Source organism: Colobus angolensis, unplaced genomic scaffold (genome assembly GCF_000951035.1).
Source record: "Colobus angolensis palliatus isolate OR3802 unplaced genomic scaffold, Cang.pa_1.0 Scaffold24, whole genome shotgun sequence".
Lineage (NCBI taxonomy): Eukaryota > Metazoa > Chordata > Mammalia > Primates > Cercopithecidae > Colobus > Colobus angolensis.
Window position 1 is genome coordinate 13,491,982 of NW_012115599.1, and position 15,537 is coordinate 13,507,518.

General features: G+C 55.1%; 1 protein-coding gene across 5 annotated transcripts in view; it reads left to right on the plus strand.

The window, feature by feature from the left end:
* The window catches only part of GRM4 (glutamate receptor, metabotropic 4), a 135,059-nt gene that overhangs the window by 101,736 nt on the left and 17,786 nt on the right, over positions 1–15,537 (plus strand). For all 5 annotated transcript variants that reach the window (XM_011945437.1, XM_011945435.1, XM_011945439.1 and 2 more), the window contains 2 exons: positions 14,630–14,830; positions 15,064–15,200. In XM_011945437.1, the coding sequence (XP_011800827.1) occupies positions 14,630–14,830; positions 15,064–15,200 (338 nt within the window). The remainder of the gene's footprint in view (positions 1–14,629; positions 14,831–15,063; positions 15,201–15,537) is intronic.

Genomic DNA, 15,537 nt, shown 5'->3' on the forward strand with positions numbered 1-15,537 from the left:
GGGCCAGCCTGGGCGCCTGAGGCCGAGAGCCTCCCTTTGTCTGTCGGCAGTGGCAGGAGGTGGAGTTGGGCCTGCACCTGGGGTGGAGTTGGGAGGCCTGGGCGGGGCCTGGAGGGGCGGGGCCACAGCCGATTTGGGGTGTGGCCCTGAGATCCTTGGGAGTGGCAAGGCCTCTGGCCGCCTCGGGGTTGATGCGGACAGCCCTAGGGCCAGCCCACAGCACTGCACTGACCCCTCCAGTCTTGACGCACATCAGGCTGGGCAATTTCCAGAAACCACCTCTGACCTCCAGGGTTCCCTCAGTCACTCAGCAAGCACCAGTTTGGCTCCTAGGCCGTGCCTTGCCCGGTTCTAAGCATGGCAGATATATAGCAGTGAAGAGAGTCCAACGGCGCTTGGAGTTTTTATTCTAATGGGGAGACAGACAATCAACAAGATGAGTGAATGATAGAATATGTCAGAACAGAAATGTGCAGAAGAAACAAAACAGACAATAAAAAGAATGGAAAGTGTGAGGGGAATTGAAACTGCAACTGTGAAGTGGCCAGGGACAGCCTGCTTGCACAGGTGACATCTGAGCCCGCACATGAGAGGGATAAGCGGCGCAGGGGAGGGGCAGTGATCGGTCCATTTTACAGATGGGAGAACAGAGGCTCAGAGGAGGTGAGTAGAGGCACTTGAATTCCCATAGATAAAGGGCGGTGGAGCATGACTAGGGTCTGAGCCCTAGGCTCCCCGCCCCCTAGGGAGCCATCATGGCGTGTCCACTTCAGATACATCCAGACAGGGGTCTTTGCGCGCCCTGGGTCTGGGTCGCTCTGCGGCAGGACCCAGTCTCAATAACATTGGGCTGCTCTGGTGCCTCTCAGCCTGAGTGGTACCTAATCGAGGATGATGACTTATCTCCTGTATTCTCCCAGACTTGATGGTGCAGTTTGGGCAAAGGGCGGGGGACGCGCTGCATGGAGTCAGCTCCTCCAGGGCCAGGGGAGAAGGGAGTGTGATGAGGGTGGGTGGGGAGCATGCTGCCCTCTGGTGGCCAGAACCCATAGGGACGTGCAGCCACTGGACCACTGGGGACTCAGAGAAGCTCACAGCCAAACCCGCCTGATCTGCAGAATGAGTGCAGGTATGCGAGTGTGCCCAGTGTGGCAGCGTGTGTGTGTACACCTGTGACACGTGACTTTGCATGTGTATGAGAGCTGGTGTTCCTGAGAGAGAAGGGGTGTGTGTGCTTGTGTCTTATGTGGGGCTTATGTATTCCTGGGTGAGCTAAACTTAAACATTGCTGTTTACTATGTATCTACTGTGTTTAGACACTTTACAGACATAATCTTTAAAATGTGAAAGACATTTCACTCTCACAGCAACTCTAGGAACTCTTAAGATTCCTGCACTCTAGACGAGGATATGGAGGGTCAGAGAGACCAAGGGATTTGCCTGAGGCTGCTCAGCAAATGCCTGAATCAGGCAGTAATCACAATAGAGGTGTGAGAAGCACAAAGATGCCTGGGTGTGGAGGCTGAGCCCTCCTGTGTGGGGTGACCATGCATCCTGTCTCCTGTGTTCTGGTGTAATTATTGAGAGCATCCCCTTTGGTTCTTGGAAGTGCCCATGTGGGATGGAAAATTGTATGGGCACCCTGATTTAGATCAGCAGACCTAGATCGGGGGTGAGGATGGGGATGGACGGGGTGGGAAGACTGGAAGTGGTGGCAAGATGGACAGCTGGGGCCTCCTGGACTCAGTGTCTAGGCTGTCGAGGGGTCTGGGCGGTCAAGGGGAAGGGCTTTCTGGAATCTCCTCTTTGTCTGGGAGGGGCAGGAGGGGAGAAGGCTTTGGTCAGTTCCTGTAGGCTCTGTCCATTCTAGTCCTTGGGGCAGGATTCATGAACCTCTCCAGCAGTCCTAAGGGAGGCATTTGGTCTGATTGTTAGCACAGGTGGGGAAGGAGGACTGGAGCAGGGTTCAGAAGAGCACAGAGCTCGGCTGGGTGTGGTGGCTCATGCCTATAATCCCAGCACTTTGGGGGGCCAAGGCGGGTGGATCATCTGAGGTCAGGAGTTCAAGACCAGCCTGGTCAACATGGCGAAACCCCATCTCTACTAAAAATACAAAAATTAGCCAGGTGTGGTGGTGGGCACCTGTAATCCCAGCTACTCAGGAGGCTGAGGTACGAGAATCGCTTGAGCCTGGGAGGTAGAGGTTGCAGTGAGCCAAGATTGTGCCACTGCACTCCAGCCTGGGCGACAGAGTGAGATTCTGTCTCAAAAAAAAATTAAAAAATAGAAAAATAAAAAAAGAGCACAGAGCTTTGCCGTGAGCCTGAGGCAAGCTCTGCAACCTTTCTGCGCCTTTGCTTTCTCATCTGAGCAACGGGATTAATGAGCTGGCCCAGAGGGTGTCTCCAGAAGGAAGTGAAGCGTTAATGGAGGCACTTCCTGATCTGTAAGTGGTGGCTGTAAAGCCTGGAGGTGCGTTAGAGTCACCTGGGAGCTTTTAACACCATACCAGGGCGCCACCCCCAGACCAACTAGATCAGAACCTTAGTGGTGGGGCCTAGGCTGTGGATTTTTACAAAGCTCCCTAGGTGATTTTAATGTGTATTTAGTGCTGGAGCAGTGGTTTCCAAGCTTTGTTCACATTGAATCACCTGGGGATCTTTTAAAAATACAGTTACCCTAGACATTCTGGTTTAATTTGCACTGGATGCAACCTGAGCATCAGGATTTTTTGAAGTGCCCCAGGTGGTTCTACTATGCAGCAAAGTTTGGGAGCCTCTGGCTTGGAGGGAGGGATGGGTGATGGAGGGAGGACGGCGTGCGCCCTAAACAGGTGAGGAGGCATGAGCAAAGGTGCAGAGGCTCTAGTGGACGTGGTACGTCTCACCTGACCCAAATCCTTCCTGCTGCATTGGGAGCTCCAGCAGAGACGAGTCAGAGTCCCTGTGTGGCCCCAGGCCGGGCGCGGTGAGCCTCTCAGTCTGTCTCTGGGTGAGGTGAGGGGCGGGTGAGGGGGCTGCTGGGAATGTCTATGGGACCTGAGACCCTCGGGGATGGGGAGGCAGCTCTGGTTTCCCCATGGTCCTGCTCCTGAGCTGAGCCTGTCCCACGGGAGAAGGCCTTAGGCCAGGAGGGCTGGAGTGACACCCACAGAGAGCTGGGAGCAGGGGCAGGGGAAGGACCACCCCTGGGTCTGAGTCTGACTCTGCCTCCTCCCTGCTGTGTGACCTTGGACAAGTTATCTAACTTCTCTGAGTCTCAGCTGCTGTCAGTAGAACAGGAAAGGCAACAGCTGCCTCAGTGAGCTGTGAGGTTTGGAGATAAAGCGTGTGATGTGAGGAGGCTGGCTGAGAATGTGTATGATAGGTGCTGATAAAATGATTGTTATTGCTGATATAGAGAGGAAGTGGGAGAGTTGGGATTTAGACAGGCAATTGGGTAATCTAATAGTCCAAGTCTGTTGGTACCAATTCTGTCTGTCTGCTGTAGCATCCCGGAGGAAAGAATGTGCCATCCTGAAGGTGGGTAGTATAGATGGTCACAGATGCAACTCCCATTTTACAGAAGAGGAAACTGAGGCAACTTGTGACTATCACAGAGCTAGAGAGTTGTCAGAGCTGATTCGCAGCCTGGGTGTCAAGCCAGTGCCCACCCCTGGCCTTCCCGTCCTTCCCTCCCACTCCTCCGGGGCCCCTCTCTCTTGCTGTCAGCCAGCCCAGGCATGCTCTGTGAGACCTATTCTCCGCCTGCCCCCACTCTGTCTCCAGAGTTTACCTTCCCCTCACCTCTTCAGGATCAGCTCACTCTGCTCTCCTGGATGCTCACATTCCATAGTCGGCCTCTGTCTGTTTCAGTCCCCCAGGCCTGCCCTGCTCAAGGTCTCACGGAGAGCAGGGGCCACTCCTGTGTCCTTTGCTTTGCCAAATCCATTCCTTCCCACCCCAGGTGATGGATGGGCCTTGTGACTGCCCAAGAGGGTGGGAAGGACCCTTTCATCCTGGGATCTTACACTTGGAAAGATTTGATTCATCCTTCAAGGCTGTCTGAAGTGGAGTTCCCCCAAGATGAGGATTTGATAGCAAGTAGCTGATTTGGGAGGGGATTCCAGGAAAGAGGAGAGAAAGCAGAGATAAAGAGTGTGAGATCAAGCTGGTTGCCGCTGTGAACAATTGGAGCTTAATCCTCCTGGGACAAAGGAACAGGCCTCTCAGTCATCCCACAGAAAGCGAGAGGGAGCCGGGGTATGTGTGTGCCGGGCCCCATCAGTCATTGGTGGAGGGATGCTCCTGAAGGCCATTAATTCCTTGGCACCTCCAGCCTGCCAAATGGCTGGGCAGAGAGGGCTCCTGCACCCAAGAAAGCCTCAGAAGGGTGGCACATGCTGGCAACTAGAGGCTGAACTGGTGTGTGCTGAAGGGGTCAGGGTTGGGGGTATGGTAGAGCACTCATTCTTTCTCAAACATACGGCTATTAGAGTCCTGCAGACCTGGGTGTGAATACTGGTGCTGCCAATTCCTAGCCATGTGGCCTTGGGCATGTTACGTCACCTCTGGGGGCCTCGATTTCCTCATCTGTGCAATGGGAATTATATTATCCCCTCCCATTCTCCCAAGAGCTCCATCCCCAGCAGAGTGCTACCTCCCTCACGGCTTCCAGGGAAGTGATGGGAGCTGATCTGCAGGAAGCACTTGCAGATGGCCCATGGATCCCCCCAGCCCCATCGAGCTGGGGTCACTGAGAGGGGCATCTCTGCAGCTGTCAAGCCTACGGGAAGATAGCGCCCGCCTCCTCCTTTCCTCCCATGCCCTCCCTGGGAGCCCAAAGAACAGGGTTTGGGAATTAAAGTCGTAAACAAGGCAGATGTGGCATCCGTCTTTTTGACAGTGCTGCCAGCCAGGTGACGGCTGAGCGGAGGAAGGCCCGGTTTATGAGGAGAGAGGAAAAATTTACTGCCTGCTGCACACAGGGGCTGGGAGCTCAGAGAGGAAGGGCAGCTGCATAGTGGTTGGGGGTGTGTGGGGAGATGCCAGTCGCCCAGCCTGTGCTACCAGCAGTAATAACAATAATAGTGAAAACATAATCACAGCTAATATTTATATAGCATTTATTAATTGTCAAGCTCTGTTCCAGTATTTTGCATTTAATTTTTGGAGCAACCCACGTTACAGATGAGGCATCTGAGGCACAGAGAGGTTAAGGACTTGCTCAGGGTCACACAGAGTTGGAGCTGGAATCCTTCCATTTGGCTCCAGAGACGTTTTGCTTAGACCAGATGATAGCCCAGCCCCAGGCCCCTCCTGGCTTCTCCAGCCCGCCTGTGAAAGGTCTTCCCACCTCTGCATCCTGAAGAGAACCTGAGGAAGCCTCCCTCCTTGGGCAAATAAGAAAGGCCAACATTTGGGAGCACGCTTTATGTGCCAGGCTGTGCCCCCATTAGAGGAACTCACAGTTGTTCAAACCATTGGCCCTTCACTCAGTGCTGTTTCCCACTCATCAACTGGGAAACCAACAGCGTTGACGAAGAGTCTGACTGTGTGCTCAGTCAGCCCTGTGTTGGGCTCAGTGAGGAGGACAGACTTGCCCTGGGGAGCCGCCCTGTGAGTGACCTTGCAGATAAGGTATAGTGGATGGTGGCGTGGCCTGGCAGTTAGAGCCGTGGGCTCCAGAAAAGGCCTAACTGTGAGGCTGGAGAAGGCGGAGCCTGGAGGCCTCTTGGAGGAAACTGGGAGTGTTGGGAGGACAGGAATGCTGCACTTTTACGTCAGAAGTTCTCACTGAGAAGGTGTGTGCTAGTCTGTTTGCATTGCTATAAAGGAATACCTGAGGCTGGGTAATTCATAAACAAAAGAGGCTTATTTGGCTCATGTTTCTGCAGATTGTGCAAGTAGCGCGGCACTTGCATCTGCTTTTGGTGAGGGCTTCAGGAGGCTTCCCATCATGGTGGGAGGGAGACAGGGGAAAGAGAGGAGGAGGAGCCAGGCTCTTTTTAACAATCAAATCTTATAACTAATAGAGTAAGAACTCACTCATTACCATGAGGAGGGCATCCAGCCACTCATGAGGAATCCGCCCCCGTGACTCAAACACATCCCACCAGGCCCCACCTTCAACACTGGGGATCACATTTCAACATGAGATTTGGAGGGGACAAACATCCGAACTATTTCAGGGTGATCCTAGAGCGAACACCTGAAGGCCGTGAGAGAGAGAGCCATGTGGAGACCTAGGAAAGGGCATGTCAGGCACAGCACGTGCAAAGACCCTGGGGTGGGCTCCTGCCTGGCAAGCCTGGGGAGCAACGAGGAGGCCAGTGTGGCTGAAGCAGAGAGAGCAATAGGAGGGAGCGACGGGCAGGTGGTACAGATCATGTGGGCCTTGCGGGCAGTTTGTAAGGATTTAGTCTTTTATGCAGAATGGGACAAGCCATTGCAGGGTTTGCAAGAGGATTGACGTGACCTGATTTATGTCCTAATGAGATCACTGGGCTTCTACCTGCTCACTCCTCTCTGGGAGCGAGGGCAGAGTGGGAGACCAGTTAGGAGGCTGGTACTGTAATCCAGGTGGGAATGATGGGCCTGGGGCGGGTAGTGGTCGTGGAAGTGGTAAGAAGGGGTCGGATTCTTTGTAAACTTTGCAATGTGGCCATGGTGTTTATGGAAGGATTTAAGGAGAGAGAAAGATGAAAGAAAGTCAAGGATGGCTTCAGCATTCTTTGCTGGAACAAGGAGATGGATGAAATTGCCGTGCACTAAGATGGAGTGGGTGGGAGGAGGAGCAGGCTGGGAAGGAAGGCAGGGCTTTGGTGGAGGCCATGTGGAGAGTGGGATGCCTCCTGGGACCCACGTGGCCTTGTGGAGTAGGCGCTGGAGTCAGGGAGAGGCTAGAGTGGCCGTGTGACTGGGGAGCTGGCAGATTACAGATGGGGCTGGCTGGGAGCACCAAGGAGTGTGTGTGGCTAGAGAGGAGATACCAGTGAGCCCTGGATGCTGGAGTGTTCGGGGCCGAGAGAAGGGGGCCAGCATGGAAGCTGAGAAGGGGCAGCCCGGGAGGCAGCAGGGCCCAGAGCGTGGTGTCCCGGCAGCGATAAAGAGAGCACTGGAGCAAGGAGTGACTGGCTCCATCACATGCTGTCCAGGGGCCATGTGAGACTGGCTGGACCAGGCCATTGGACTTAGCTACCTGGGGGGCGACTGTGACCTCCACAAGAGCAGTCTCCTTAGAGAGGTGGGCGCAAAAGCCAGACTGGAGTTGGTCAGGAGACAGAGGAGAGAAACTGATGACAGTGAGCAGAGGCACCTCTTTCGAGGAGCTGCATTGTAAGCAGGAACAGAGAAAGGGGATGCTAGCTGGGGAGAGGCGGGTCAAGAGAGGGGATTTGTTTGTTTGCTTAAATGGGAGAAATGACCTCTTCTACCTTAAAGAGAAAGACGTAGTGTGTTAGTTGTTCTCACACTGCTATAAAGAACTACCTTAAACTGGGTAATTTATGAAGACAAGAGGTTTAATTGACTCACAGTTCTGCAGGCTGTACAGGAAGCATGACTGGGAGGCCTCAGGAAACTTACAGTCATGGTGGAAGGCGAAGAGGAAGCACGCACGGCTTACCACGGTGGAACAGGAGAGAGAGGGCGAGAGGGGAAGTGCCACACTTTTAAACCATTAGATCTCTTGAGAACTCACTGTCATGAAAACAGCATGGGGGGAATCCGCCCATGCTGGGAGAGGGATGTCTGCGTTGGGAGTTGTTAGCAGGGGCCGGGCAGCTCATCCACACTTGCCTGAGACTCAGTCCCCAGAGTCCCCCCACCCCCAGCCCCAGCCCCAGCCCCTCCTGAGTGGGAGAGCTGAGCCCCAGCTTCTCAGCCAAGGTGTGCTGGCCTCAGAACCAGGGAGGAGCTGAGAGCTGGTCCTTCTTGGGCACTGGGCTGTGCAGGCGCCAGGTGTGACTCTCCTTGCCTAGTCCCAGGTGCGAACTTTACTTCACAGATGAGGGGTCTGGAGCTCAGAGATGCTAAGTGACTTGCCAGGCCCAGCAAGGGGCTGAGTGGCGGTTTCCAGCTGGCCCCACCAGACCCTGGGGCTCGTACCCTGTTTCTCAGAGCGAGGTCTGTGGACATCTGAGGACACATTCTTGAGCCCAGATTCACAGGGACTCAGGAGTGCCGTGAGGATTCTTAAAGTCTGCATTATATGTTGACGGCCATCCTGAAGTGAGCTCTCCCAGTCTCAGAGACATGGCTTCTCTGCTGCTGTGGGCATTTGCAGTTGGGCTTCACTGTCATAGCCAAGCTTTCAGCTTCTCTCCTCAGTGTTTTCTTGCTGGGGTCATATTCTTGAGGGTCTGCAAGAACTGGTTCCTTCAAAAGGAGCCTGTGGCTGGCTCAAGGTTGAAGAGCCCCAGGTGATGCTACCACAGAGCTCTTGGAGCTTGTAAAAGAACACTTGAGAGGGAGTCAGGAGTCGCCTCCCTCTGGGTAAGCTGCTCCAGCTCCTCGGCCTCGGTTTCCTTATCACTGAGATGGGGATCCCTTTTGGCCCAACCACTAAGCCCTCAAAACACCTGGGTGCATCATTCCCCGGGACTGGCAGGAGTTGGTGTTGGGCCAAGGCTGAGTTGTGGGGGACAGAGCTAGGGATGGAGGAGACTCAGCCAAGTGGGTTACAAATTCCCAGACTGGAAAGCAGGCGACTTGATGAGGATGGAAATTCGAGAGGAGGGGACCGGCAAAACCGCAGTGTAGGGCTGAAGAGCAAGCGTGTGACTCTGGGCCAGGGAGATCCTGGCTGGTGATGTCTGGGAGTTTGGGGGCTTGTGGGGTGGTGAGCCTGGATTCGGGAACAGGACTTGAGGGACCCTCAGAAGGAACTGAATGTCTCAGGAAGCACAGAGGGGCAGCTTTCTCCACCCCATCCATATGTTGGGCTAGGCCGAGCTGACCTGGGTTTGTCTATGTGGTGGGCATCCCTTGCCCATCGCGTATTGGTGGGGAAGGGGTGGGGAGAGTCAGCACTAGAGCCAGCACCAGCCAGGCTGCAGACAGGATGGAGGGGAGGCCTTCGGGGTGGAGCGTCATCCAGCAGGGGCGTGTCAGGGAAGAAAGGAGAGCTGAGGCTGAGAGAGGACTTTTGTGCACAAGACATGGTGTTGCATCTCCCTCAGTCCTCCCAGCGGCCCCTCAAAGTAAGTCTTACTATCTGGAATTCACACCTGGGAGACGGAGGCGCTAGGACACTCCTATACTTGGCCTAGAGTGTATAGCTGGGCCATGGCCCCACCGAGAGTCAGGGCCATATGTGTTTGTTTGGTCCATTACACCAGACAGCCCTCTCTGGAGGGGTTCTGGGACCCCCTTATTTTACTCCCTACTCCCTGGAAGTTTGCTTAAGAGACAAAAATGGGTACAGGTATATATTTGTGGCTCATGCTCACCCAGAGCCTTGGTATGCCTGGCACCTCACCTTCCCATAGTTCTGGGAGACAGGCTGTGTAAATGCAGGTTGATATCTGTGTAGGTGTGTGGTGTAGACATGGATCGATGCTTGACTGCACATGTGAATGAGTACATGTTTCGCAGCTATCACTGCCTCAGCCGTACCCCTCAGCACTCACCATCCCAGTGTGCACTAATGGGGCTCATGCCTCTGGGAGCAGCCCTCAGCCTAGGACCGGCGGAGCTGGAGCATTTATCCCCATGAATGGGATGACGCTGAGGTGTAGTTTACAGGGTCTCCTGGAGGTCCCCAGCAGAACGGAGCCCCACATGTTGGCATTAGTTGACTTTCCTCCCCCACCTCACCTCCCTGTCCCCTCCTCATGCTTCCTGGCATCACCCCCAATAAAATCCTTGCTCTCAAGTCCTCAGCATCTGCTTGTGAGACTTCTCAGCCTAAGCCAGTGGGTGAATCTGAATACTCATGTGTTTGTGTTAGTGTCGTGTTAAATGTGTAGCTGTAGCTATATTGGAAGCATTTATATGTACACCTGTGTTAGAGCATGCATGTGTGTGTCGACATGTGTAAATGCATGAAGGTTCGTGTGTTTGCTACTCTATGCATGCGGATGTGAATATCTGTGTGTGTGTGGTGGATTTTGTCTGCCCTGGCGTGAGGGAGCTGCTTCAGCAATGTGTGTGCACGCACATGTGTACCAGTGCTACAACTGGAGGATTGTGGCTCGGCGGCTGAGTTGTGGAGAGGTGAGGGGGGAGATGAGGAGGACTCTGATTATTTCAACCTTGAAAACTCATTTCAATTACAATTTACAACCTGCAACAAAGGCTGCAGTCGCCGTAGTAACCACGCTTCTGGGTTTTGATGGAGAAAATCCTCCCTGGATGGTTCCCCAGCTGACTGTCACCCGTGGCGGAGCCAAACGCGTCTCTGCCTCACTGTGCCCCGGGACACAATTAGGACATCTTCAAACTGTTGCTGCTGTCACTGCTGCCATGTGTCTGGAATTTGTCTCCTCCAACAGCTCTCAGAAACGCATGTCTTGCTTCCTCCCAGAACTGCAGTGCCCCTGCCTGGTCCTGGGGTTCCTGCCTACCCATGAGAGGGGATTTTCCCACCCCTTTCCCTCCACTGCCACCTTCCTCCTCTAGACCTGCAGACGGGGAGTCCTTAATCCCTGGTTAGGCCTGCCCAGACAATGGGGGCAGGGCCTGGGTCCCAGGACAGGGGGAAGGAGGCAGGTCAGCGGCTAAACGGAGGAGGGGCAGTTCAGGGTACTGAAGACTCTTTCGGACAACCAAAGAGATCTGGGTTCAAGTCTCAGCTCCACCACTTCCCAGCTAGCTCCATCTACAGGTATGTGTCAAACACCTACTCGGTGCCAGGATTCCTGTGAGGCTCTGGGATGTCACCCACCCACCTGCAAACCTTGCTACCTCCCCTGTGAGGGGGCCAGTGAAGCCTGTCTCCCAGAGCTGTGGGAAGGCAAGGTGCCAGGCACACGATGGCTCTGGGTGAGCATGAGCCACGGCTGCAGAGTCACCTGCTGAGGAGCCGGGTTGGGTGAGGCATAGGCACAACTGCAGCTGCTCATTTAGGCCAGAGCGTCCTGTCTTGTTTAGTGAGGGTTTGTGGTTCCTGCAGTAGGGATCCCACCCCTCCCCTACATGCTCCGACCCCTGCAGAGGAGTCACCTAGTTTCCTGTGGGGCACAAGGGAAGGGCCTGAGGCATCTGAGGCCAGAGTTGAGGAGTGTGTGGTGTGTGCATGTGTTTCTGTGTGTGTATCTATGTGTTGTGTGTGTGTTTCAGTGTGTATCTGTGTGTGTTTATTTCAGTGTATGTCTGTGTGTGTGTCTGTCTGTGTATATATGTGTATGTATGTATATCTGTGTGTGTGTGTGTGTGTGTGTGTGGTGGGCATCCTCATAGCCTGGTCACTTCACTGCACCCCAGTCTTCCCATATGTTACTGGGGCTAGACTTGAGATAAAGTCCAGGAGGCCACAGCAAGTTGAGAAGTTGCCAGAAGTCCACACTGCTGTGACAGCGCTGGGATGGATGCTCTGTAGGGGCAGCACCCCAGGCCTAGCACTCCGGAGCCCTTCCCCCAGAGCTGCCCTGGGTGGAGGCAGGTTTCCCTGGCGAGGGGGCTCCTGCGGGATATCCACACTAGCATCCATACTGATGGCTTCGTGACCCTAGAGAGAGCCCTTGGCCCCGAGCCTGAGTGGCCCAGGAGTGGATGCTTCAGCGGGACCCTCTGAGGAGAGGCTGAGGCTAGCCTCGTGGGGAAGGTGTGTTTCTCCAGAGATCCAGCTGGCCTCCAATGGCTGGGCGCGTCCTTGGCCTTGGGAGAGAGCTGCCTTCTCTCTGCAGTGGCCGCAGCCTCCCACTCCATCCCTGGTTAATAATTTAGTCTCTCATCCATATGAGATGAGGGTGTGATGGCAGCTGTGGGGGAGTCAAGTAGTGTTTTCTGCTGCTTCAGGCTGGAGAGAGCAGGGCCTAGGGGCCTGTGGGGAGCAAGTGTGGGTCCAGGGAGGGTCTTTCCAGGCGACTTGGTCCCAGCCTCCTCTGTGTCCTTTGGGGACGGGATCGTCCATTCTATTTCTCCCTAGGCCCTCGTGACCTTGTGATCAGAGGCCTCGGGCAAGGCAGGATGGTGAAGCTGTCTTTCGTGTTCATCCTGTCTGTCTGTGCCTTGGCCTGGAGAAAGTGTTGCTGGTTAGCAAAGCTGGCAGACACAGCCCAAGTCAAGTGCAGCCTGGGATGGAGCAGGGGTGGGGTCTGGAAGCTGGGAGTGCCCATCCTGTCACCCCTGGCTGTGTGACCTGGGCTTCCCCACCAGCCTGTTTTCTTGTCTTTTAAATGGCTGTGGGGGCAGATGACCCCCGTGGTCCTGGTGTCCCTAGCATTGTGGTTCCATGGTTTCTACTGTCCACTCAGCAATATGTGAGTACCTACCCTGAGCAAGGCTGAAAATGGGATGTGGTTCTGGCTGGCAGGGTTAATGATTGACCAGGCCAGCTGTCCCCCATTGCCACATCCTTGTGTGGGTGCGGCCACTGGTGTGTCTGGGATTAGACGGTGTGAAGGGATTAGAGGGTGCAGCAGACCTCAGGGAGAGGCAGTGAGATCCCCTGTACCTTGGGTCTGCCTCCAGGGTGTCCAAGGCAGGGGGCTAGACACAGTAACCTCTGGAGTCCCTGGGGAATCACTGCCTCCTGTGGACCCAGCTTAACCCTGGCCTATGGGGACAGGACGTAGGTGCAGCCACACACCCTGCTGCCCTTTGGGGAATTGCCTCTGTGCAGTGTGGCGTGTGCCCTCTAGCTGAGAGGCATGGGCTAGGAGTACAGCGATAGGAGGAATAATTTCCTCGCCTGGCCTCGAGGAAGAAGGCCATGCTGTATGCAGGGGCTGTGGTCTTGGGAGGGGAAGCCAGGCTTCCCTAGCTCTGCCCATCCTCCCGTTTCCTCCTCCCAGCCATCCTCCTGCCCCCATGTCCTCACTTCAGATCCCTGGTCCCCTCCCCACATTCCTGCCCACTTGCATCCCTGTGTGGCAGAGTGTGGTGCTCAGGCTTGGAATTGGAGTACCTGGGTTCACATCAGCTCTTCATGGTCCTGGAATGTTGATGAGCTTTTCTGTGCTCAGGGCTTCAGTTTCTTTTTGAGATGGAGTCTCAGTCTGTCGCTCAGGCTGGAGTGCAGTGGTGCAATCTCAGCTCACTGCAACCTCTGCCTCCTGGGTTCATGTGATCCTCGTGCCTCAGCCTCCTGAGTAGCAGGGATTACAGCTACCTCCCATCAGGCCTCTCCTGATGTTCCCAGCTAATTTTGGTATTTTGAGTAGAGATGGGGTTTCACTGTGTTGGCCAGGCTGGTCTTGAACCTGTGACCTCAAGTGATCCACCCGCCTCACTCTCCCAAAGTGCTGGGAATAAAGGCGTGAGCCACCATGCACAACTAGTTTCTTCATTCTACAATGGAGTTGATTACACCATAGCATTGTTGTGAGAAATCAATGAGTGAATATACATCAAGAGTTCTGTACAATGCCTGACACATAGCAGGTACTGGTGGAAGTTACTTACTTAATGTTACTGTTGTTATTCAATATGTTATCTAATATCATGATTACCCAGGAACCACCTCCCCCTCCACAAAGTTGTCCCACCTGCTCCAGCCCAGGGACCTCCATAGCCCTCTTGGAAGCACCTGTTCTGCCCACTTAGCACATAGGGTACCATGGATGAGCCACCTGCTGGCTGCCAAGTGTTTTCAGTGCCTTATCTCATGGAAGCCTCACGGCAGCTCTGTGAGGTGGGATCATGATCCCCTTTTTGCTGATGTGGACAACCAAGGAGGCCGCACAGGGCCCCAGAGCAGAGGTCAGTGGGCAGGGAGGGGAGGGGAGGAGGATGGGAGGTCAGACCCCAGGTCACGGTGCCTTGGGGAGCCATTGCAGTTAGCAGTGAGGAGTCTATGGGGATGGGTTTCTCAGTTTGCAAAGTTCACTTATCCTTGCCTCTGGGGGACAGGAGGGTTGTCCCTGAGGTAGAAGAGGGATGGATGGGGGTGATGGTGACTTCTGGTATCTAAGGTGACTGGAAACCATTGAGGGCAGTCTTTCAGCCTCTCTGGGCCTCAGTTTCCCTACCCATACCCTGGGGTGAGGGCAACATCCTCTGGCTGGAGCAACTGCCTATGGGTGATTGGCTTTAGGGACACTCCCCTCATTGATGGACACAGCTACTGTCCTGGATGTTTCCCAGACTTCGAGAGGGGCAGCTACTCCCAAGATTATCCCAGGCCAGGATTGGGGGAAGGCATCAAGGGCCACAGTCACAGGGAGACCTCTGGGACGCTGCCTTCCAGGGTGACAGGTGACAAGGGAGTCTGCCCTGGATATTCTGGGACCTTGGGTGGCACAGGCATCAGTGGCACAGTGTCCAGGCCGGTGGACTCTCCCATTACACCCATGGGCCTGTCTCCAGGCGCCTCCATAGGGCCATCTCCTGGGTAATAGAGCACTGGGCTGGGAGTCAGAAGGCCTGGCTGTGCACAGATGGGCTGTGCCACCTCTCCAGGTGCCAGAGGGTGGTCTGGCTCCCATGACACCACTGTAAGGACAGTGGGCCTCACGAGTGTCCCTGTTCCTGGTGTTTCATTGCAGACCGTGAGCGAATTGGGCAGGATTCAGCTTATGAGCAGGAGGGGAAGGTGCAGTTTGTGATTGACGCCGTGTACGCCATGGGCCACGCGCTGCACGCCATGCACCGTGACCTGTGTCCTGGCCGCGTGGGGCTCTGCCCGCGCATGGACCCTGTAGATGGCACCCAGCTGCTTAAGTACATCCGAAACGTCAACTTCTCAGGTGGGGGCGTGGTGTGGACCATGCCTGACCCTGGGTATCCTGGGCCATGCCTGAGGGGAGGGGCCCTTAGGCTCTGTGGGGTGGGAAAGGGAGGCCTCTCCTGATGTTTCCAAGAGGTGAAATCTCCCAGGATGTTCCATGAAGGGGTGAGTCAGAGAGGTCTCTGCCCCAGGCTCATCATCCGCCCTGCTTCTGGGTAAAGGCTCTGCAAAGATACTCACCCACCCTTACAGGCATCGCAGGGAACCCTGTGACCTTCAATGAGAATGGAGATGCGCCTGGGCGCTATGACATCTACCAATACCAGCTGCGCAATGACTCTGCCGAGTACAAGGTCATCGGCTCCTGGACTGACCACCTGCACCTTAGAGTAAGTGGGAGGGCAGGGAGTGGGTGGAGAGTCACTCTCGCAGTTCCAGCCCCTGGGAGGGGGGCCCAAGGGGAGGCTGCCGCTGATTAGCCCTGAGCTCCAGGACTGCTGCTGCCAGGCTGGGGCGTCCTTCCCAGGGCCCCCTCCCAGACCTCAGCGGTTCTGAGGCCCCCACCCTGAAATGGAAGACAGGGCAGTCGGAGTTCTGCTGCTATTCTGGTCCCTGTGCCCTCCCTTAGCCTGGGGCCTTCTTGCCTGCTACCCACTGAGGAGGGGATGGGGGAACTCTGGATCAAAGAATTCACACCAGAGTCAAATGGCTCAGAGACTTTTTGGG